This window comes from Lynx rufus, unplaced genomic scaffold (assembly GCF_022079265.1).
Source record: "Lynx rufus isolate CCGP_SWC_20201006 ecotype Redwood Valley unplaced genomic scaffold, mLynRuf1.p SCAF_7, whole genome shotgun sequence".
Taxonomy (NCBI): Eukaryota; Metazoa; Chordata; class Mammalia; order Carnivora; family Felidae; genus Lynx; species Lynx rufus.
This window is the reverse complement of record NW_025814889.1, coordinates 95,991,398-96,016,623: the sequence shown is the minus strand read 5'-3', so window position 1 is coordinate 96,016,623 and position 25,226 is coordinate 95,991,398. Positions and strand designations below refer to the sequence as shown.

Sequence of the window (25,226 nt, the reverse complement as noted above, 5' to 3'; positions counted from 1 at the left end):
GTCTTTTGTTACTTCCTTCCCATTCTTTATCCAAGGTCTGAAACTGAATAGGCTCCTGGATGTTCATGGGAGAAAACTGGGGCTGGTTCTAGGCTTGCCTTATTTTCTGCCCAGCACTATGAGCCCTGCCTCTCCTCCTCATCTCTTTCTCTTACTCTCTTTGAGGACTATTATCAGCAAAACCTTACCATGAAGAGTCTGGGTGACATTACTAACATTTCACAGGGCTCAGGGGCAGAGGAGTCGGTAGCCCTGAAGCTGCTATCACAAGATGCACAGGCTGATCACGTTCCAGGCAAGAATTACATGTTCTTTTTAGGTTTTAAAACAATGTCTTACACCCTGAAGATGAACACCAATTGGTGTTCTAATTGGAGACTAGAGACAATACCAAAGATATGTCTGATTCTTTTATTTTCTATGTTCCAACCCAATTTGTTTCTCTAGTGGGAACTTGAAATGAAAACCAACATGTATTAAATAATACTCTGGTTAACTGGACAAAGATGAATATGTCATTCTCTTTGATCACCTTGAACTTCAATAATGACAGTGAGATGACTGGACGTCATTGATGACTATCAACAAATGAAGTAACGATTTTTTCCCCCCATAGATCGATTTCTTAGCTACAGATACAAAGGTATGGGGTCAGGGGAGGGTTAAGTTTTGAGTTTCCATCAAATCATTGTAATCTGAACCTAGTCCTCAAATGTCTATAATGCCAAAAGTTTCTTGGTGAAATACAACTCATTGTGAATTCTGATTACATTTCCTATTCCCTTCCAAAAAAACAGAAAGGAAATTAAGTTATATTTGATTACATTACAAAAAATTCAACTGGTGTCTGGGCAGTCATTACCATGTCAGAAGCAAACGTACATATTGTACAGGGGCAGGCTCTGGGCTATTGGGCTCTGGCACATGGGCTTGACCTCTTATTCTTTAGACAAGCAATTTGTAAACATCAGGAGAGAGTTAAAAGAACACAAACGTACCTATGTGTTTTCATTATGAACAAGGCCAAATATCTTTTGTTTATGTAAAATAAATGAAAATTACATCTCTTGAAACGTGAGTACAATTTGTTGCTTCCTCACAGCAATGTGACCAATTTTAATGTATCAAGTTTCTTTTTTTTTTATTTAAAAAAAAATTTTTTTTTTCAACATTTATTTATTTTTTGGGACAGAGAGAGACAGAGCATGAACGGGGGAAGGGCAGAGAGAGAGGGAGACACAGAATCGGAAACAGGCTCCAGGCTCTGAGCCATCAGCCCAGAGCCCGACGCGGGGCTCAAACTCACGGACCGCGAGATCGTGACTTGGCTGAAGTCAGATGCTTAACCGACTGCACCACCCAGGCGCCCCAATGTATCAAGTTTCTTAAACTATATTCAATGAAGCCAAGTCTATATGGTGGGGCAAAGTATACTGGATCTATTTCAGTACTTATCAGCCACTTGGTTGGTAGACCACTTGTCTGTGTCATAGCACAATAAAACATTTAATTTCTCAAATGTGTTGGCCATACAAATCCCCAGAGGATTTTGTTGAAATGAAGTTTTTGATTAAGTAAGTCAGAGATGAGGCCCAACATCCTGTCCTATATATCTGGGAGGTGTTGGTGCCGTGACAAACACATTCGGATAGTAGGGTGTGCTATCCACACAGCATGTGGCCTCCTGTCTTTATCTGCCCCAGATCGTCAGTAGACTTAATAGGCAGGTATGTATGAGCTGTTTCAATTAAACACAAACAATGCAATCCCAGACTTTTATTTCATATTCCGAGTACCTTTTTAGTTCACGCTGGAATGCAAAGTATGGATTATGTGATTATTTCAGGTTTGAAAATAGCTCAGGGGAATATTTGCAGAACATCTGAAGAAGTGCTGCCTGACACGAGTTTTCCCAACGTTCGGTTAAGAAGCACTTAACGGTATAATGGAACCAGTTAGAAAACACTCAGAGAGTGCAGCCTTGGGCTTTGGGCCTGTCCAGATGATTCTTCTTTGCAGCCAGGGTTGAGAAATCCCCTTTGGAGATTACAAGGCCAGGCATGTAGGGCGGTGATGCACTCACAGCTCCTGTGGAGGTTGGAGTGCAGCTTAGAGAGCGAATGTGTAAGACAAGGAAAATAACAAAGTGAAGAGAAACAGTGAATTCCAGGGACAGAAAAAAAGAGGAAACATTAGAAAAAGGGCCGAGTGATAGTCTAAAAGTTGACTATAGTGCAAGAAAAGCCGAGCGACGGAGTGGAAGCCTCCCAGGTGTGGGCAGCATGGACGATGAGGCAGGTCTCATCCTCTTTGTTACTTGTACTGATACAGAAGTGGCCTGAAAGCATGGACAATGAATGGAGACCGGAAGAGGAATGCATGTTTGCATTCATGTAATGCATTCATGTAATGCAATCATGTAATGATCACTAGTCTCAAAACTGATGCTTTCGGGGCGTCTGGGTGGCTCAGTTAAACTTCTGACTTTGGCTCAGGTCACGATCTCAGAGTTTGTGGGTTTGAGCCCCGTGTCAGGCTTTCTGCTGCGAGCACAGAGCCTGCTTCGGATCCTCTGTCCCCCTTTCTTTCTGCCCCTCCCCCACTTGTGCGCACGTACTCTCTCAAAAATAAACATTTTTTTTTTTTTAAATTTTTTTTTTTTCAACGTTTATTTATTTTTGGGACAGAGAGAGACAGAGCATGAACGGGGGAGGGGCAGCGAGAGAAGGAGACACAGAATCGGAAACAGGCTCCAGGCTCCGAGCCATCAGCCCAGAGCCTGACGCGGGGCTCGAACTCACGGACCGCGAGATCGTGACCTGGCTGAAGTCGGACGCTTAACCGACTGCGCCACCCAGGCGCCCCAATAAACATTTAAAAAACAAAACAAAACCTGACGGTTTCATTTTTGGAACCGCATGAAGGAAGCCGGAGAAGTACCATTAAACATCTCTAGTCTGGGACGACGGCAAAACTTTACAAGGGTTCACTGTGGCCCAAACCCACACACCCCACAGGGGCTCCTTCAGCTGGTACAATACAGTGTCTGTGCGGTTGGCGGTCAGAGTCTATGTTTATAACACTTTTTGTCCAATCTTAACTCTTGTATCAAAACAGCACAAAAAACCATGAGAAAATGTGGCGCGGTAGCACACAGTGCCAACATTCAGCGCCTCACATGGGCCTGTCTGCGCTCCGGGCAAAGGGACCGCTGGACAAACATTACACAGTCAGCCGATAAAATTCAGCATGCACCAGGGGCCGAGTATCTATCTGGATGCGATAAACATCATACTAGAAAGTTAACCCTTGGCTTTTTCACAGGGAACACATACTTATAAGGTTTCAAACACAATTGTGTTTGTGAATCAGAAACCATAAGGCAAGAGACACCTGGTGAACAGTGAATCTCCAGACGGTAAGAAACCAAATCTGAACACCTTTATCAGGGAGGCACCGCCCAGTTCAAGTGAACAAAAGATTCATGGTTTTCTCTTTCTCAAAGAGTTCACTTTGCTGGGTGTTCTGTTTGTGATCTTCTTTCAGCTGATAGGGGCTTTTGGTTACCGACTCTTATCCTTCTATCTTCTGCCTGCCTCACAGCTGTTTAAAGTTCCTATTGGCTACTGCTATTATCTCGTTTTTCAATGCGGCCACTAGACCCCGTGCCCTGACGCAGACAACCCAACTTGAGAGTGTTTTGCCTTCTGGCTGCTTCTTTCCTTCAGGAAAATGCTCGTGCAACAAAGGAGGAGTGATACTGTGATGTCATTAAGGAGCCCCTGAAAATGCAACAGACCTATCGCCATGCCACAAAGGGGCCCTTGTGGGCTTGTTTATCTATAGGCTCGTGAAAACCTAGGAAGTCACTTTGTTTGACTGGACTACAAAGCTTAAAATGGTCTCAAGCACAGATTTGCTTTCATTAAAAGAACAACCACAACAAAAAAAGATCAAAGGAGGAAAGTATCATCTTCAATCTCATGTTTCTCCTCCTCTTGTATCACCTCAGTAAAAGGCATTAAGCAAATGCTATGTAACTATTAACCGATGGATTCTTTAAGATACTTTTCAACTAGAGTCTGCAATATTTACGTGCTTTTTAAATGCATCTCCCTCATCATTCCAGACCAGAAACCAGTATTTTGTTTGACAGATGAGGACTTTCAGTGTAAGTAAGATAGAAGCACATATTACACATGCATATATTGGAAATCATGCAATATATTGCCAGCACTTACACTTTCTCAGGAGATGAAGATTTACTGACCACCTACTCACGGCAGTCTTGCCAAACAGTCACTGTAAACACTTGCTTACAACCCAAACTCTAAAACATCCAGCTGGTATGAAAGTTCTTTTTGTGGGAAATAACTAATTTTTACTTATTCAGAGATTCTAACTCAATGAAGAGTGGAAACTCCTGATAGAAAACTTGTATACTCAGAATAAGGAACAATAACCCCAGTGCTGTGTATGTTCATGTGTCTGTATGTGTCTGTGTGTCAGTGGGATTGTTTGTGAGTATGTTTGTATGTTTGGGTGTGGTGATGGGGAAGCTGTGCAGTGAGACTTTAAGATATACCATAAGATCTTAGCTCACTGATTTGAGGACCCCTGATGTATATACAGAACCTTAAAGATTAAGTCATTTTAAAAATTCATTTAAATTCAAGTTAGTTAACATACAGTGTAGTCTTGGTTTCAGGAGTAGAACCCAGTGATTCATTGCTTACATATAACACCCAGTGCTCATCCTAACAACTGCCCTCCTTAATGCTCATCACCCATTTAGCCCCTCCTCCCCTCCAGCAACCCTCAGTTTGTTCTCTGTATTTAAGAGTCTCGTATGGCTTGCTTCTCTCTCTGTTTTCATCTTATTTTTCCTTCCCTTGACTCAGCAAAAGTTTCATTACAAGTCAGCTCAGATCATCTAGAAATGGAATAAATTGAAGATGCCAATCTTATCTAGATTTTTCTAGACAAGAGGAGAAAGCATTATTTCTGATTTGAACTCAGGAACAAAATACTACAGGAGAATGCAGGACAAGATCCTGGATCCGCAAGATTCTGTCCTGTGATACCAGCATATATAAGAGGCTTTTCACTGCAGGTGCTATGATTGAGTGTCTGATCTGAAAATCTGAACTCCAACACTGGTCCCCCCCCACCCCGTATTGTTTAATGAAGATTCGAAGGGTTGTTGCCATAATGAAAAGTCTCATTCACTCACAACTTATTTAGCTAGGGTCCCCAACCAAGGAGTTGATGAAAATGCTCATTTGGACATTTCATTGCTCCTTCCCATATTGGTCCTGAGAACATTTTGCAATTTTAACTGTACTTACAGGGACTGAAGGCTTCGCAAATTCTGCAGTGCTCCCGCCGGTACCTGTCTTAGGTGATTATTCTGCAGCATACTGCACGTGAAAACAAATGAAGAAAAATGTTAAAGAAAGTTAACAGTAATCAATAATAACTGGCCACAGCACTGCCAGGCTCTGTTGTAAGTGTCAGGGAAACAGTAGAGCATCAGACAAAGCCTTGGCCCTTGGGGAGCTTGAATTCCTATGTGGAATGAAAGATAATTAAAAATTAATGGGTGAGTATATACCATCAGGCAAATGGTAGGTACTATGAATAAAAAACAAAATATGGATTTGGGATAGATGGATACAAGGGTTGAGATTTTTATTTTAAAGGTGGTCAGGGAAGATCTTTCTTAGGAGTTGATACTTGAGCAGAGACCAGAATGGAGTCATGGAGCAAGTCCTGTGAACATCTGGGAAGAGTTTCTGAGAAGAGGGAGGAGTAAGTGCAAAGGCCCTGAGGCCAGAGCTTGCTTGATTTGTTCAAGGAGTAGCAAAGGATCACTTGTGAGGAGGAGTGAGTGAGAGCAAGAGATTGGGAGAGACTGAAGCTGTCTCATGGAGGACTTGCAGGCCACAATGAGGCTTTATTTTAAGTGTGATAAGAAACTCTTGTTGAAGGGTTTCTAGGGAAATGACATGATCTTATTTATGTTTTTCTTTTTTTAAAAATTTGAGTACAGTTGATGTCTAATGTAACATTAGTTTCAACTGTACAACTTATAGATTTGACAGGTTTATACATTATGCTATGTTTGCCACAAGTGTAGCAACCGTCTATCCCTATACATTGCTATCACAAGACCACTGAATGTATTGTGCCTTATATTCCTGTGACTTATTCATTCCATAACTGGAAGACCTTATCTCCCACTTCCCTTCATTGATTTGGCTCACACCCCCATCCTTCTCCCCTCTGGCAACCATCAGTTTGTCTTCTGAATTTATAGGTCTGAATCTGTATTTTTTTTTGTTTTTTTTTGTTGTTTATTCACTTTTTTGAGATTCCACTTATGAGTAGAATCATGGTATTTGTCTTTCCGAGTCTTATTTATTTCACTTAGATAATACTCTCTAAGTCTATCCATATGGTCTCAAATGGCAGATCTCATCCTTTTCATGGCTTCATAATATTCACACACACACACACACACGCACGCACCCTTTATCCACTTCTCTATTGATGAATACTTAGGTTGCTCCCATAATTTGGCTATTGTATCTAATGCTGCAATAAACACAGGGGTGTGTGTATCTTTTTGAATTAGTGTTTTTGTTATCTTTGGGTAAATACTCATAATGAAATTATTGGATCACATGGTAGTTCTATTTGTAATTTTCTGAGGAACCTCCATACTGTTTTCCACGGTGGCTATACTGTTGGCATTCCCACCAACAGTGCAAGAGGGTTCCTTTTTCTCCATATCCTCACCAACACTTGTTTTATTTATGTTTTTAAAGGACCACTCCGAGGACTGTATAAATTAGACAAAATGGAAATATGGATACAGCAGGAAGCTATTCAAGATCTTCTTTCTTGTGTAGCCATATTTTAATATAAATTAAATTCTTTTTGTGAAGTATTGAGCTTTTGCTTGCCTGGGTTCAACTGTTCTTTTCAGAACATGACTACAGAACAGAAGCAGCTGGCAACAAAGAAACAAATATCTATCATTGTTAGTAGGGAAATAGCATGGAAAAAAAATCCCATTAGATTCCTCATATTTTGCTATTTTATTCATAAATATTTATAAGGCAATAATTTTGCATCCGTTCTCCCAGTATTTCGTGGTCTACGTAAGCCAAAGGCAGAAGACCATTTTAAGAAAGCAGCCATTTTACAGAAAAGCCTCTACTTATACCTATAGCTGGATCTCTGAAACAGTTTGTCTGGTTCCTTCACCTCCACAATGGAAGTTTCCTTCCATTAGATGACTGGCTGGGGATCCAACCCTAGGTGTGTCTAACTCCAGACTCGATGCACTTTCTACGACACCTTGCAGCATTACCTTGAGGCGTATTTGGTGAATGTACAAATTCTCAGGTTGTACGGTATATGGCATGATTAAGGTATGGGTAAGAGTATGGGTTCTCCAATCTGTCTACCCCTTCCCTGCCCCTAGCAGTGTGGCCTCAGGGAAATCGTCCAAGTTCTCAACTTCTTGGTGACCAGTGATACTGCCCACCCCCAGGGCTTACTGTTATGATCCGATGGGTGAAGGTACACAGAACAATACCTACTGCGTGGTAAGTGTTCAATGAAGGCTGACCCTTTTTGTATGAATTGATAGACTCCTTCTCAAAGCTAACAATATAGTGGGATTGTACTGGATGTGACATTTTAATTAACCAGAAAATAAAATGGGGAAAAAAATCCGCGCCAGTGGTTCTCAGACTTCAGGGTTCATCAGAATCCATTGGAAGGCTTGTTAAAGCACAGCCTGCTGGGCCCCACCCTCAAAGTTTCTGGTTCCGTAGGTCTGGGTACGAGCCAGAGAACCTGCGTTTCTAGCAAACTTCCAGGTGACACTGGTGCTGCACAGTAAGGCAGCACACACTCACCCACACGCCTGTGCTATCCTAAATTGCTTCCACTGGAGTATTTTCACAACTTGAGGCTGCAATGAGCTTGGAGAGAAGTCTTAAGTTAAAAAAAATTTTTTTTAAATGTTTACTTATTTCTGAGAGAGAGACACAGACAGAGCGCTAGCAGGAAAGGGGCAGAGAGAGACAGAGACACAGAATCTGAAGCAGGCTCCAGGCTCTGAGCTGTCAGCACAGAGCCCGAGGTGGGGCTCGAACCCACCAGCTGTGAGATCATGACCTGAGCTGAAGTCAGACACCCACTACTGAGCCACCCAGGTACCCTTGATAAGGCCTATGTTTTAAGTCTCTGAGAGCAAACCATCTACTCTCCCTGACCATTTGTCATTTACATGTATAATGAGAATAGAATAATATCATCTGGTAGATACGGTGTTTGAGGATTAAAAATATGAAGGTATTTGTAATACTTTCATATATATAAATAGGAGTGCGTATACAAATAAGACACGAAAATACTTTAGAGGTCATAAAACTTACACTTTTCTTATCATGGCTGAGATTCTGTTTACTAAGGAATACAATTATGTCACTTGTATCCTAATAGTTTTACTGAAGTAATTTCATTATTAAACTTGAATTCAACTAACATTTCATAAATCAAGAGTGTCAAATGTATTGGTTCCTTTTTTTTAAGTTTATTTATTTATTTTGAGAGAGAGAGAGAGAGCGAGAGAGAGGGCTCAACCAGGGGAGGGGCAGAGAGAGAGAGAAGGAGAGAATTAATTCCAAGCAGGCTGACAGTGCAGAGCCCAAAGTGGTGCTTGATCTCATGGTTCATCAGATCATGACCGGAGCGGAAATCAAGAGTCAGACACTCAACGAACTGAGCCACCCAGGTGCCCCATTGTTCCTTATGAGAAAAGTCAAGTTTTAGGAAGATCTCACATTTCACTTATCTGTTAAGGAATTGGTAAAATTATAGCTTGAATTCCATATTTTACATAATTTACTTGAGTATTAAAATTTTACATTTCTATATTATTTTATACTTTTCCAAGTAGTTTTAATAAATTATAGAATTTTACCTTCACAGAAATGTTTTCTAAGTCACTCACTAATTGAGTGATAAATGTGAATGATGGTAAGATTCAGATAATAGACTTCATTGATGTCTAAACTTTGTAGGTGATATATTGCTCTATAAAGTATTGAATAGTCCTTCTATGCTTTCTAACCAAAGAGTGAAACTATTAAAATGTGGTCTTCCTAAAACAACTGGAAAATTGGAGTAGAGGATAAGAGATACTCAGATGGTTTTCCTCCGTTAAACAGTGGCAAACTTTCTCCAAAGTTTTATATAACTGGTTTCAGAAAACAGAACTTATATGAACTTTGCTAATGATAAATTTTAAAGCTACTCCTGAACTACCTCCCAGCAATTTAATTTTTGAACTACTTCTACAAGTAAAATACCAAAAATATAATTTAGAAATCACTTAAGTCCTGATCTCTCCCTAAACTAAAGAACTTCTGTTTAATTACTTTTAAATGACAAAACGAGCACAAGTTATCTCCACAAGTCTCCAGTAAGTTAATTAGAAAATTCTGTTTTTGTTTAAGATATCCTAGTGGGAGACAAAATAATGAAAGGGTTTACAGCACTTTGGAGTGCAATTAAAACAGAAAGCATTCACAACATAGCTGCTGGTTTCTTTTGCAAATACTCCTTTATTCTGTGCATCCAATAGAAGCAGAAAGCACCATGAACTGAATATGGGTTTAGGCACTTTTGGCTTCGTTTTTATCATTCACATATGGGTGAGAAAAGAAAATTTTCCACTTTCTCTAGAGACAAAGAATGGCTGCATATTTCTTTTAATTAATTTTTTTAATGTTTATTTATTTTTGAGAGAGAGAGAGAGAGCACGCGCGAGCACAAGTGAGGGAGGGGCAAAGAGGAGACGCAGAATCAGGCTCCAGGCTCTGAGCTGTCAGCACAGAACCCAAGTCGGGGCTTGAACTCACCAGCCACGGGATAAAGACCTGAGCTGAAGTCTGACGCTTAACTGACTGAGCCACCCAGGTGCCCCAGTATTTTCTTAATTTCTTTCCCTGATTTTAAAATATTACAAGTTTGAAAATGCTTTTATTTTAAAAATTTATTAAAAATTTAAATATGTTGAAATTATTGAAGTCTTAAAATATTGAAGTTTTAAAATTTAAAGTATTTCATACAGCATCCCACGCTTCTTAACAGTACTTTATTTAGTTTTCTTTTCTGCCAACAGGGCTACGCGAGAACAGGTACAGTGAAGCAGAGGGAGATGAAATCATATGTTACAGGGGAACTTCATCACAGTCGATGGCTTGATCCTTAGCTATTCCTTCTGCCTAATTGTCCTGTGTTTAGGTAGGTATAAAGTAACTGTCGAGACTCTGTTGTAAGCCTATGTGGGAAGCAGAGAATTTTGGCTAATCGTGACTTTTCCATGGTTAGTTTTACCCATCACCTCCATGGCTTTGGTTCTGGTACTGGGTGGCGGGAGGATGAGCTGTTCCTTGACTGAACGGTCGACAGGAGAAAATGAACCTTTGCTGAAGAAAGCCTGGTTCAGAATTCCACTGGGCTGGGTGTTTTACAATATAGAACCAATAACTTATTTTTCTATGAAGCCAGTATTTATAGAGATAATCTTAAATACTAGTGATCTTCCAGAGTTAACGGTAGTAAGATTTCAGATATAAAAGAGTCCTAGCTAAGGAGGGCTGTTGCCATCTTCATTTTCTTTCTTTCTTTCTTTTTTTTTAAATTTTTAATGTTTATTTTTGAAGGAGATAGAGACAGAGCATAAGTGGGGGAAGAGCAGAGAGAGAGGGAGACACAGAATCCGAAGCAGGATCCAGGCTCTGAGCTGTCAGCACAGAGCCCAATGTGGGGCTCGAACTCATAAACCGTGAGACCATGACCTGAGCCCAAGTCGGAGGCTTTACCAACTGAGCCACCCAGGCGCACCACTATCTTCACTTTCTTAATGGATTGGCTTACTATTATCTTTCTCTTTTTTTAATCAAATGCCCTCCTTACCCTCTCTATGCTGATCAGGGACCCAGATGAACATAACTTTTACACTACCTTTGTTACCATGCTATACAATAATCAGTTATCTCTTTCTTTCAGTGACTTTTGGGTTTTATAAAACATTTGGAAGAGTTGCCATGAAGAAAGAAGCAGGCTTATTCAGCATTTTACCCCTAGCACTGTGGTCTCAACACGACCAGACTCAATTCTCCCTTTAATACTAAATATTTATAATGCCCCATCTATTATATTTAGATAAAATTCATAAAAATATAGCCTATTTACACACATCACTTCAAAGAAAAAAACCAAAAGAATGTACTGCCCTAACTATATTATAAAGGAGAAATAAAAAAAATTTATAATAAAGTGATACATGTATCATTATATAAATGATGCTCAGATAGGAGACATCTTTATGAACGAGTCAGATGTTGGGCTCTTTTTTTTAAAATACAAACTTAAAAAATTTTTTTTTAAAACTTACATCCAAGTTAGTTAGCATATAGTGCAATAATGATTTCAGTAGAATCCGGTGGTTCACGCTCTACATACAACACCCAGTGCTCATCTCAACAAGTGTCTTTCTTAGTGTCCCTTGCCCATTTAGCCCATCCCCCCGCTACCTACAACCCCTCCAGTAACCCTCAGTTTGTTCTCTATATTTAAGAGTCTCTTATGTTTTGTTCCCCTCCCTGTTTTTATATTATTTTTGCTTCCCTTCCCTTATGTTCATCTGTTTTGTATCTTAAATTCCACATATGAGTGAAGCCATATGATATTTGTCTTTCTCTGACTGACTAATTTTGCTTAGCACAATACTCTCCAGTTCTATCCATGTTGTTGCAAATGGCAAGATTTCGTTCTTTTTGATTGTCGAGTAATACTCCATTGTATATACATACCACATTTTTTTATCCATTCATCCATCAATGGACATTTGGGCTCTTTCCATACTTTGGCTATTGTCGATAGCGCTGCTATAAACATTGGGATGTATGTGCCCCTTCGAAACAGCACACCTGTATCCTGTGGATAAATATCTAGTAGTGCAATTGCTGGGTTGTAGGCTAGTTCTATTTTTAATTTTTTGAGGAATCTCCATACTGTTTTCCAGAGTGGCTGCACTAGTTTGCATTCCCACCAGCAGTGCAGGAACCTCAGTTGTTAATTTTAGCCATTCTGACTGGTATGAGGTGGTATCTCATTGTGGTTTTGATTTGTATTTCCCTGATGATGAGTGATGTTGAGCATTTTTTCATGTGTCGGTTGGCCACCTGGATGTCTTCTTTGGAGACGTGTCTATTCATGTCTTTTGCCCATTTCTTCACTGGATTATTATTATTATTATTATTTTGGGTATTGAGTTTGGTAAGTTCTTTATAGATTTTGGATACTAACCCTTTATCTGATATGTCAGTTGCACATATCTTCTCCCATTCTGTTGGTTGCCTTTTAGTTTTACTGATTGTTTCCTTCATGTTTGGCTCTACTTTTAATGAATAAAGTTGGGTGTGAGAGAAACAGCATGACCAGAAGCTGTTTTGTACAAGAACCATGAAGTGAGATTAGAGTTCTACATGGATACTAGAATAAGAACTAGAATTCTTAAGATACATAACAGACTATGCTTATATGGGAAAGAAGGAAACAACCTTTATTAAAATAAGGATAACATGCTAAGATAAATGATAGATGTTGTAGGGGAGAAAATTAGGAAGTGTTAGACTCTCACAAATGAGCATGACATTTTCACAAATGCCTGTTCCTTGTAGAGGAGAATAGTGTAAAAATAATTCTCTTTCAGGACAAGATAAGGTTGAAATATCTCAAAGCACATTTATCCTATCTCAAAGCTCCATCACATGCTGAGGCAAGCCTTCATTCTCCAGTACTGGAGAGCCTAATGGCAACAGAGAATTGAGGCCAAATTGGAAAAAAAAAAAATCACAGTATTGCCTTCATAGAAGTCGGGTAGCAGACCCTGCTGGATAATGGAAGAGCAAGATTAGAAAAGCAACAGGCCACCCAAATAAATATATATATTACACAATTGTCATAACAGATTTTTATGACTGTTCTCCAAAAAATTTTAAGGCTATAATACAAAGTCTTTACAAAGCAAACTTTGTTAATGAAATTCAACGGAACCTTATGTTTCATATTTCTCTGCTAATTTAATGGCAATTATTATTAAAAAATTTTTTTATGTTTTTTATTCTATTTTTGAGAGAGAGAGAGAGAGAGAGAGAGCAAGCAGGGGAGGGGCAGAGAGAGAGGGAGACACAGAATCCGAAGCAGGCTCCAGGCTCTGAGCTGTCGGCACAGAGCCTGACGTGGGGCCCAAACCCATGGACTGTGAGATCATGATCTGAGCCGAAGTCGGACACTTAACTGACTGAGCCACCCAGGTGCCCCAAATGGCAATTATTTTTAAGAAGAAGTTTTATACCTCCACAGTTATATATTTTTAATTTATTTTGTGGCTGTTGAGGTAATTCTTCTACTGCACTAATACTGTTTTCAACTAAATCATACAATACCTGGAATAGACAGGATGCATACACTGAATTATTCAGTGATTTTACGAGAATACATTTATTCCATTTAATTTTTCCTGTACAAATTATTAGGCCTATGCAGAACTTCTTATAAAACCTTTTAGTGTTATTATGCATGAATATATTATTGACTCAAATTTGGTCAATTTACACTGGGCTGAGTAGCACATCACAGGACAGTTTGCTACATGTCAATCATCCAGAAAACCAATGACGTTGGTTTTCCAACACTCTGGGGCAAGCAGAATGGCCACAGTTGAGAACCATTGTTCTACTACTGAATGAAATACTTTCAAAACATTTGATGATTGAATTTGCTCATTGAATATTAGTCTTTAAGTCAGCAAAGCAAAAGGAAGAGCAAATATAATTCTGGGCAGAAGTCTTGCTCCTCTAAATTTCTCTTCACGTGGGCAGTGATCTAGCTACACTGCAAAGTCTGAAAATGCCATTCCCATGCTTATAACTTTTCCTTGGCTTCTCATCATGCCTAGATCATAACAATGCTCATGCATTTTTGACATGACATACAGGATCCCTGGGACTGGGACCCTTTCTATCTCTCCACACTCTTCTGCAGATACTTTTCATCTTTCCCCAAATGCTTGAGTACCAATCTTCTTAGAGACGCCTGTTCATACCAGGTACTTCCTGCCTCCGTGTCTCTGCATTTATCCCCTCAGTTGATCACGTTATGGTTGTTTCGCAGGCGTGCTAAGATTCACCTCCTGAATCATCTGTTTGGAAAAACATTTCTTGCAGGAAGCCAAATCTGAACCATCAGACTGGACTAAATGCTTTCCAATTTCTGGATGCAGTGTCCTGCACAGGTCGCTAGACACATTTTTCAGATGAATCAGAGGAGACCTGTTTGTTTGGCTTTGTCCCACTATCTTGTTCCCACAACCTATCACTACATTATAAACTCTTCAAAGGCAAGGGCCAAACTTATTGATCTTTGTATTTTTAGCAATAATTTGTTCAATGACACACACACACACACACACATACACATGCATACACATGCCTCTCTCTCTCGCTCAGTACTTCCAAAATACATTTTGTTAAGTGAGTTAAAATAAGTGATTCTAGTATAATTTATTTAACATGTATCCAAAATACTTTGTGGTACATAACTCAACATCGAAAACACATCATCTAAGTTGTCTTATCTAAACTTGATTTATTTATGATGCATTTTGAATGGTTCCAAATATTCTGATGAGTTCATAGAGACATAGGTACATTAAAGAGTTGGTGCTACAGCTCAGAATTTTAGCACACACAATGAATGAACACATTAGGGTTTGGCAGTATGGCAACTTAAAAATATTTCTGCCTAGGGGCACTTGGGTGGCTCAGTCGGTTAAGCGTCCGACTTTGGGTCAGGTCAGGCTCTCATGGTTCGTGGGTTTGAGCCCCGCGTCAGGCTCTGTTCTGACAGCTCGGAGCCTGGAGCCTGCTTCAGATTCTGTCTCCCTCTCTCTGCCCCTCCCCCACTCAAGCTCTTTCTCTTTCAAAAAAATAAATAACCATTAAAAAAATTTCTACCTAACAGCAAAAACAAGTTAAGCGTAGGGGGACTGAACTCAACCACCTAAGCAGACCAAACGATGGTTCTGCTGTTACGTTTAATTTTTAACAAAATAGTAAATTTAAATAAAGCTGATTTTCTAAAAGCCTATGGATCCCTCAGGTCAATGAAATGCAATTCCCATTAAGGAGAAATGTATCAAATGCCTTCTTCGAGTTTAAAACTTTTATCTCAAAGAAAGGAAATAAAATCAGGATAGTCTCTGAGATAAAATTTTCCTGGTATGACTTTCAACTTACATTACCTATTTTCTCTACCTAGGTGACTTTTTTTTTCCCACACAGAAGAAATGAAAGAAAATTAAGCAATGGGTACTAGAAGAAGGAGGCACTCAATAATAATGAGTTTTCTGATGAACAAACTGGGAAATTGCACATTACATACTAAGAAAACCACTTTTACAAGTCTTAGTGAATTAACATTTCTCAATTAAATAACTACTCAGTATATCTATTAGGCACTAGGCTTTTCCATGTCTATTCACAAATGGAACATAAACTTGGTAGTTTTTTAGCTGATCCTTACTTGGTGCATTATAAGGAGACAAGCTTCACAAATGGTTTGAGGCTGTGATCTCATTATGTAAGCATCGTAAGGGTTTATTCACCTGGTGATCAAGACGATTCAAGAGACTGTCCCCAACTTCATTACACAAAAGGAAAGGGAAATACTCTTTTAAAAGTTTGAGTTGATAAGTTGCTTCCTTAGAGGCAATTTTAGAGTTTAAAGTAGAACAGGAGAGATGAACTTTTTTTTCACACACAAATCCAGCCTGGTATCATACTGTCCTATGGTACCAATGAAGGTAGGCTTTAACTGAAATGAATTATCCTGTGGTTCTAAACAGCTTGTTAGAGGGATTCAGTCTTTACAAGTTAATTAGCATCCACTTGACAGTAAAATCAGAAATATAGCAAATAACAGCCTGTTTACTTACAGAACTTTAAGACTATAAAGGCCAGCGAATGCTCCCTTGGGAATGTACGTCAAAGCGTTTCCAGAAAGACGTCTGTGGGTTTCAAGGGAGAAGAGAGACAGTAAGCATAGTGCTCTTCATGAATTCATTTAGTTGTTAAGAAATGCAATAGAATTTTGTTCAAACCACAAGTACTGAAAAACAACTGTAAAGAACCTTGGCTTGTTATATTTTGCGAAAAGTTTCTGTAAATTTCTAATCAAAAAAGCTGACAAAAGAAGTGTCTACGAAGAAACATGATAAATTACCTATTTTACAATAAATCATTTAACAGCTTAGACTATATATGTAACTCTCCCTTTTAAAAAATTTTACACAAAAACTAGCACCATATGGTAATCTTCAAAAATTGTACTATCAAAATGTGATTGTCCCATGATTTTTATAATTCTTTATAAGCCTAAATAAATCAGATAATATAACATAACAGTATTTCTGTCGCAATTATCCCACAAAATACCCAATTTTCTTACTATATTTGGCAAATAAGAATGCAGACTATCACGATCAGTTTTTTCCAAACTCTCTAAAAAGGGTAGAGTAGGGGCACTTGGGTGGCTCTGTTGGTTAAACATCCGACTCTTGACTTCAGCTCAGGTCATGATCTCATGGTTTGGTTTGTGAGTGCAAGCCCCACATCGGGCTCTGTGCTGGCAGTATACAGCTTGCTTGGCATTTTTTCTCTCTCCTCCTCACTCTCTCCCCTCCCCCACCAGCGTTACGCACCCCCCCCACTCTCTCTCTCTCAAAATAAGTAAATAAAAACTTAAAAAAAAAGAAAAGGGTAGAGTAGCTTAATTAATGGTTTAATTGAGCAATACCTTAAAAATTAAAAACAATAAAGAGTGTTTAGTATGAAAGACATGAATATGGTTTATTTAATGGAAAGTTTTGACATCATTAACTGGTAAAGTTTAAAAAGTTTAGTTTATAATATTTTTCTAAGTGGGAAACAGTCAAGGTGAGAGCATATGTAAAAAGATCCACAAGGTATGGTACCTAAAGCATTTGGTTAGTACTTTTTTGGCAGTCACATCAAAGCCATAGCCTCAGGAGTTAGATGGTTCCAGAAAATGGAAAATCCAAGAAGAACACAGTGACTCAGAAGAGCACAGAACCTCTTAAGGAGCTGATCACATTGTTGAATGGTGGGCAAAATTGGGAATCACGACACCCCCATGTTTTCTTGATGGAGATGGAAGTTGGGGGATAAGGGTAGAGCGACCCATTTGATTAGTGCTTATTCCTGAAGGGCTTAACAGCTTCAAATGTGTATTTTGGTATTATCTCCACATGAAAGAGGATTCATTTCCACTGAGTTCCACTGACCAGACTGAAATAAGCCAGCACGCAACTTCACGTCAGTGTCCCATTGCTGGTCCATATCATCGAGAATAAACTGTGAGTATTGAAATAAATATTAGCTCATAAACAGAACCTCTGAATGGCATTTTTGGTATGTTTACTAAACAGCATCATTTGCGCAATTCAAATTGAATTGGCTTAAAATGAAAATATATCACACTTTTTATAATCTTACTTTTATTTATTAAAAAAAAAATTAGGGGCGCCTGGGTGGCTCAGTCGGTTAAGTGTCTGGCTTCAGCTCAGGTCATGATTTCACGGTCCGTGAGTTCAAGTCCTGCTGTCAGCTGTGCTGACAGCTCAGAGCCTGGAGCCTGCCTTGGATTCTGTGTCTCTCTCTCTCTCTCTGTCCCTCCCTTGCTCATGCTCTGTCTCTGTCTCAAAAATAAATAAAAACATTAAAAAAAATTAAAAAAAAATTAAATACGTAAGAGAGACTTGGACCTTCCAAGAAGCTCTGCCTGTTTTGGGTCTGCAGCACTAACTTGCTGTTTAAAGAAGGTTTTTAGTTTCATTTTCTCACTAATTACATGAAATATTAAGATAAGGTAGCTACTCAGGTCCCGTCTAGCTCCCACACTCTACGGTTTCTCTGTCTCGTTTTGTGTTTATTTGTATGTGTGTGCCTATTTTCCTTCCTTAAATCTAACTTTGTTAAGATTCAGACAGCTCCTCCTGTCTTCCTCACGGTGCCTAAAGAAACTTTCTCAAACTGTAAATAAATTTAGTGGTTCGGAATAGAAGTAAGAAAAAAGAGTAGAAAAACAACAGACTGCATTTTCCACTCTAGTAAAAAGGTATCATTTTATGAAACCTTTGTTTCGAAATATGTTTGTGAAACTGGATTGAGGGGGAAGAAATTGATTGCTTCCTGTATATGGTCAGAAAAGTTTGAAGGCCACTAGCCTAGAGCATAGTAAGGCATTCAATAAATGTATGTCAATAACATGTAATTCAGCTAATATTTAACCAGGGTGGTTTCAGAGGTGTTTTGTTTATTTCCTATGAAGTTGTCTTACTACAAAACCCTCTTCAGACTTTCACACTGGCCTTCCGTCTAGTCTCCCACATTGAATCCCTCCCTACTCTCACTCATTCTGTATCCACTGATGGTCTTTGGAAAGCCAGCTCTGATTATATCCCTGCCCTATTCAAAACCCTTCACCAGTTCCTGTGCCAAATGAAAAGAAATGCAAAGTCCCCAGCTTCCTCTCCATACTTCCTTGATCTGTGCTCTATGCTGTAGCTAAACCAAACTATCAGGCTTGCTTTTCTTAGACATGCCCTCCACTGTCTCCCTTCCGGCCCTTTGCCCTATCTAAAATGTCCTCCCTATTCTCCCTTCCTGTCTCTCAAAGTAATTTTATTTCTGAGCTTTCCAAATTGATGGGAAATCTATTTTGAACCACTTTGGTAGCACTTTGTGCCTCTCTTATGGGTTTGCTGGCTCTCTTGTGTTACAGTGTGCACCTGCCTTGTCACACACATAATACTGGGAACCCCTTGAAAGTAGGAATTCTCTTTGTATCCACTGTAGTGCCTTGCATAGTGTCTGAAACAGAATAGGATGCCCCAGTAGTGTCCAACTAACCATTCAAGTAGAGACTATTAACTGTCTCCAGTATGCATTGTTCCCTCCATCTAGAATGATTCCCTCTACCCAGAGTTTTAGCAGAGTGTATGGTCACTCAGCCAGAGACTACACTTCCCAACCTTCCTTGTATCTAAACATGGTAATTAATGCAACCAAGTTTGGCTATGATCAAAAGTGATGTGTGAAAACTACTGTGTCACCTCCTTGAAAGGAGTTTGCTTGTCCCCAATTTTGTTGATTACAGGATATTCCTGCAGAAGTGGTACTGGCGAGACAGCATTAATGATTCTGGTGTGGAAAGCACTCCAAAGAAGGCAAAACAAGAACAGCAAAAGAGACAGAAGGAATCTGAGCCCCTGGATGACTTTACGGAGTGGAGCTGTCCCCTAGCCCTGAAGTCTACTTTGGATGATTAACGGAATCAGTATGATCCCTTGTTGTCCTCTGCAAACAAGTCCATGACTGAAGGATAATTTAGCTGGCAAGGCTTGTAAACCTCTGCTGTCTAGAGACCTCGTCTAGATGCTGGTCTTGAGGAACCACGTTTGCAAAGCTGCTCCAAACTTTAGCATTCACTCTTCTTGCTTCATTTCCCTTTTGTCCTTGTATCATTAACTTGCAGCCGGCACACCTGAACTATCACAGCCACTGCGTGTTGCTGTGTTTCTAACAGTTGCGCTAAAGTGGGAAGGCATTTACTTTATCATTCCTTCAAGCAATCTTTTCAGATCCAGTAAGTAGAGAGGGCCTGCTCTGTGTTGGCGCTGCTGTAGGCACAGAGATGCAGCACTGACCACTAGATGGGGAAAGCCCCTGACCTCATGCAACTTACTTTCTTCTTCTTCTTCTTTTAAATTTAAATCCAAGTTAGTTAACATAAAGTGTAATAATAATTTCAGGAATAAATTTAATGATTCATCACTTACATATAACACCCAGGGCTCATCCCAACAAGTGCCCTCCTTAATAACTCTCACCCCTTTAGCCCATTGCCCCACCCAAGACCCCGCCAGCAATGCTCGGTTTGTTCTCTGTATTTAAGAGTCTCTTATGGGGCACCTGAGTGGCTCAGTTGGTTAAGCATCCGACTTTGGCTCAGATCATGATCTCACAGTCCATGGGTTTGAGCCCCAGATCAGGCTCTGTACTGACAGTTCAGAGCCTGGAGCCTGTTTCGGAGTCCATGTCTCCCTCTGTCTCTGCCCCTCCCCCACTAGCACTCTGTCTCTCTTTCTCTCTCTCTCTCTCAAAAATAAAGATTAAAAAAATCAAAAGAAAAAAAAAGAGTCTTTTATGGTTTGCCTCCCTCTCTGCTTTTATATATGCAGCTTACTTTCTAATGTGGAGAGAGCCATTATTATTATTATTTTTTAACGTTTATTTATTTTTGAGACAGAGAGAGACAGAGCATGAACGGGGGAGGGTCAGAGAGAGGGAGACACAGAATCTGAAACAGGCTCCAGGCTCTGAGCTGTCAGCACAGAGCCCGATGTGGGGCTCGACTTCATGGACTGCGAGATCTTGACCTGAGCCGAAGTCGGCCGCCCAACCGACTGAGTCACTCAGGCGCCCTGGAGATAGCCATTATTAACAAAAAGACAAAGGAATACTACCACACAAAACATACCCTGAGAAGAAAATCAAGGTCAACAGGATAGAGAGCAATGTGGAGGGTGATGGGCTATTATCTCAGATAAGATGGTCAAGGAAACCTCTCTGCTGAGAGGGCATTTCAGCAGAGGTCTGAGACCTGTAGGTATCTCCGTGAAGGGAGCAGTAGTGCAAAAGCCCTGAGGGGAGAGTGGGCCTGGTGTGGTCCAGAAACCGCAAGGAGCATGGCTGGAGAGGAATGAGAGAGGGAGAGAATGGCAGGGATGAGGTTGGAGAGGTGTCTGGGGCCACTTCACACAGGCCTCTGGAGGACGAGGTAAGGACTCTGATCAGGAGAGGGCATGTGATTAGATCTATGTTTTAAAATGGTCCTTCCGGTGGGAGCTATTAAAGGGGAGAATGGAGTAGAAGCACAGGAGGCCACTGGAGCTGGTCAGGTGGGAGGTGCTGGTGCAGTGCTCCAGGGGCAGAGGTGGCCGGACATGGTGGGATTTGGTGCCAACCTGGTAACTACTAGGGTCAGGACAAAATGTAGGCAGCGAAAAGGAGCAACATTTTATATTTATGGTTATATTTTACATCTAACTCATGTGCATTTGATTAGTTATCCAAAGTCCTACATGTAATACTGAAGTAAATGAATTGTGTACAACTAAGAGTTGCTTGTTGAATTAAGACAGACTCAGCTTGGTTGATGATCACATTTGACTTAGCTAATCACACTGAGCTGACTAATACCGGTTATTTCAGCCCAAAAGTCCCTAACTATCCCTGCTTATAGTCATAATGTCAACAGTACGTTTCTGAGTTCTAGAGCAGAGCTTTCAAATGAATGCTTAACTCTTACTGCTGCTAATGTGTCCAGTGTCATTGAGTAGCTTTGATGGTTCCTGACACCTTGACTTTGGACATGAAAAGGAGAAAGTAAAAACTTTTTATTCATTTATCTTACTAGTTTAAATTATTGTTAGGGTAAATAACTTTGTGTTATGTTTCCTGAAGTCTAGCTTACTTCTCATGAACTGTTTTTCTTCTCTGGGCAAGGACTTTCAGAACTAACCCATGGAACCATGAACCTGTGTTATTAGGGGAGTTTGTGTTAAAGCAAAGGAATTTTATTTATTAAGAAATCTTTTTAATGTTTATTTTTGAGAGACAGAGAGACAGAGAGACAGAATGTGAGCAGGGGAGGGGCAGAGAGAGAGGGAGGGAGACAGAATCCGAAGCAGGCTCCAGGCTCTGAGCTGTCAGCACAGAGCCTGACGCAGGGCTTGAACCCACGAACTGTGGGATCATGACCTGAACTGAAGCCAGACACCCAACTGACTGAGCCACCCAGGCGCCCCAAAGCAAAGGAATTTATGATGCGCCATCAACTATTTGCTGGGCTGCTGGAAGATCTATCTCATTGACAAAAACAACAGTTTAAGGAAATCATTGGATCCATCTCTTATTTCTTTACTATGTGGGTTGTTTTTAGTAATTCTAAAATTAAAAAAATATTAACTATAGGGGAAAAAAGGCTTTCCAATGAATACTTGAATAACGAGAACTGCACACAAATCTTTCTTGTGACTATTTGAACTAACAAATCTCTGGCAACTATGTTCCAACCCCAGAGACCCACATACCGTTTGTCTGAGAGTTGGACTCTTTTTTCTTGTTTCTAAAATTATTTCATGGGAATATCTCTCCCATCATCTTCATTTCTATAATAAGATACAGCTTAATAAGGAAAACTTCTGTATCTTTTTATATGATATAGAGAACATGTCTATTCCTAAAGATACTGCTCCATATATAAGACTCATATTGTCCCATTATCGTTAGTTTCACTGACTCAGTTGCCATAAAAAGAAAAAAATTAAGTTTTTTAATAATAGACGCATTCCTCTTCATGTAAGTCAAATAAGTAGATGTTTTGGTGTTCAAGCACCAACTAAAATATCTCTGAGGGGCACCTGGGTGGCTCAGTCAGTTAAGTGGTCAACTCTTGATTTCGGCTCAGGTCATGATCTAGTGCTTGGTGAGTTTGGGCTCTGTGTAGAGCTCTGTACTGACAGTGCAGAGCCTGCTTGGAATTCTCTCTCTTCCTCTCTCTCTGTTCCTCCACTTGTGCTCCCTCTCTCTCTCTCTCAAAATAAAGAAAAAAAAAACTTAAAAAAAATCTTTGAGAGTGTATGTTTCTTTTAATCTCTATAGTAATTTGAATCCCTAAGTAAAGAAATCTAAAGGATTTTTGTTGTTGTTTTGGGTAGCTTCATTTTGCGAAAAACAGAAGGACGAAAGCAAAGCAATCAGAGGTCACATCTGGTCCTTTTCCTGATTTCTCATCTCTGGATGTTGGCCTGGAGAGGGACAGGCATGTGGATAGAATGGGGTGTGCATGGGGAGTGGGAGGGCTTAACCTTGCTATCTGATTGACAGCCTCAGGGAAATTACCAAGCGAGGAACCATGGTCTAATATGGGCTTCCCGGGCTGAGTTCCAAAGGCAGAGGAGCATTTCCAGAGCTAGTGAGAGGACCTGGCAAGTTCTACCAGGCCTCCTGGGTCAGTTCTTGTGAGAATATTTTGCCGTGTAATTCTTGTTTTTTTTTTTTCCTTTCCCTTTTCAGTTTTCTTCCTTCTCACCATTAGTGTGCTGTGAGGTTTAAAAAAAGCCTCTTAACCTTCCTAGGCCTCATTTCACTTATTGTTTTAAAATGATAAAGTTTTTTCACAATGGTCTTTATCTGCCCTCAAATTGTTTTTCTGGTACACGTGCGTTTCCTGCTTACCCTCAGTCTTTCCTCCTCATCCTCTCTCTACCCTGCTGTTTTCTTCTTGTTTATTGTAAGCTTCCTTTATGACATGTCATTAACAATTTATTTTATTTTTATGTCACTAACATTTTAGAAGCACTTTTCCATATTTTATATCAGGAGGTAGATCAGAGATTATTGTCCACATTTTTGTAGGTAAAAGTACCAAAGCTCAGACAGGTTTCACGTAAAATGAAAAACATCCTTTTCCCCATATCATTTAAATGTGATTTAGTCTTTTCTGAGGGTGCATGGAAGCTCTGTAACAGCAGGGCTACTTAAACAATCAGGGCAGGATGAACTTAAATATGATAACCCTTATGATTTAAAAGAAGACTTTTCTGACTACTTAGCAAATTCGTACTGGCTCTGAGAAATTACTGCTTTATTTTTCAACTTTTTTACAAAGTACATGAGACCTGGATGATACACATTCTCTACTTGCAAAATTAATTTGTTCTAGAAAATTGGTGAGGGCTAACATCAGGCTTATTAATGGTAGTAGTTTCCCCCTCTTCCCATGCTGAAGATCTGGATGACACTTGCTGATTTCCAGTTTTCTGGTACTATTTTCTTTCTCTGTGATTTTATGATATTAATTTCCAGGGACTCTGTTACTATTTCTGGATTTCTTTTCACTCTTCTGAGTTGTGATTCACCTGAATAATTGTAGTTACACTATCACTTAAACATAAAATCTCTGAAGTCTCTTATTCCTGTACGATGTATCAAAATATTCTCATATGAAGAAATTCTTCTAAAATAAAGTTAGGAAGAATCATAATAATATTGTAATCAATGACTTTTAAAAGATAAATTGATGTGGGGCGCCTGGGTGGCGCAGTCGGTTAAGCGTCCGACTTCAGCCAGGTCACGATCTCGCGGTCCGTGAGTTCGAGCCCCGCGTCGGGCTCTGGGCTGATGGCTCAGAGCCTGGAGCATGTTTCCGATTCTGTGCCTCCCTCTCTCTCTGCCCCTCCCCCGTTCATGCTCTGTCTCTCTCTGTCCCAAAAAATAAATAAACGTTGAAAAAAAAAAAAAATTTAAAAAAAAAAAAGATAAATTGATGAATACAAACATTATAGTCAATTCAGATTGGTTATTCATGATTCAACTGTAGTGAGTAAGTGCTTTTGCTGTTTTGGGGGCCACTCCATTGATAAGTGTCACTTTGGGTTATTCTTAAAGGAGCCAAGTGTCTCGGTGATATGAAGAGTTTGACAAAAATAGGATGAAACTCATAGTCAGATGTAATCTACTGATCTTCTCTCTGCTGGCAGTAATGCATCATCATTGTAATTGGCCAAGCTCACCATGGTAGGTTTTCTTTTATGAGATGCCCATGCCAGTGAAAAGGCCCAGATGCTTAGAGTTTAACCCTCTGGCATTCATCTTTGGTAAGGTTTGCTGAAGCCCATTTGGCAGCCTTGGATGTAAGGAGTATGAAATTCCATCGACTGTTTTTCTTCCCATTGGAGGAAATAAGTGTCTTCCCTAATATGCCTCAAGAAGTTGTGATTTTCAAAAAAATGTGGTCTCCTTCCCACCCCCCAGTAAATTAAGCATATCCAATTGGTCAAATCCAGTAAAAAAAAACTTTCCTTTTTTAAACTATGTGTTTTTGAGCTGTCCATTTTGCTTTCATTATTAGATAGGGTAAAAATATTCAGATTTCAAGGTTCAAAGGCTAAGACCACTGGAATGAATAAATGAACTCTTCAGGGCAAC

The 25,226-nt window shown here is 39.7% G+C and overlaps 1 protein-coding gene across 3 annotated transcripts in view; it reads right to left on the bottom strand.

The window, feature by feature from the left end:
* The window catches only part of LGR5 (leucine rich repeat containing G protein-coupled receptor 5), a 131,200-nt gene that overhangs the window by 39,389 nt on the left and 66,585 nt on the right, over positions 1-25,226 (bottom strand). For all 3 annotated transcript variants that reach the window (XM_047066590.1, XM_047066591.1, XM_047066592.1), the window contains exons 3-4: positions 16,088-16,159; positions 5,349-5,420 (exon numbers count right to left, since the gene is read on the bottom strand). In XM_047066590.1, the coding sequence (XP_046922546.1) occupies positions 5,349-5,420; positions 16,088-16,159 (144 nt within the window). The remainder of the gene's footprint in view (positions 1-5,348; positions 5,421-16,087; positions 16,160-25,226) is intronic.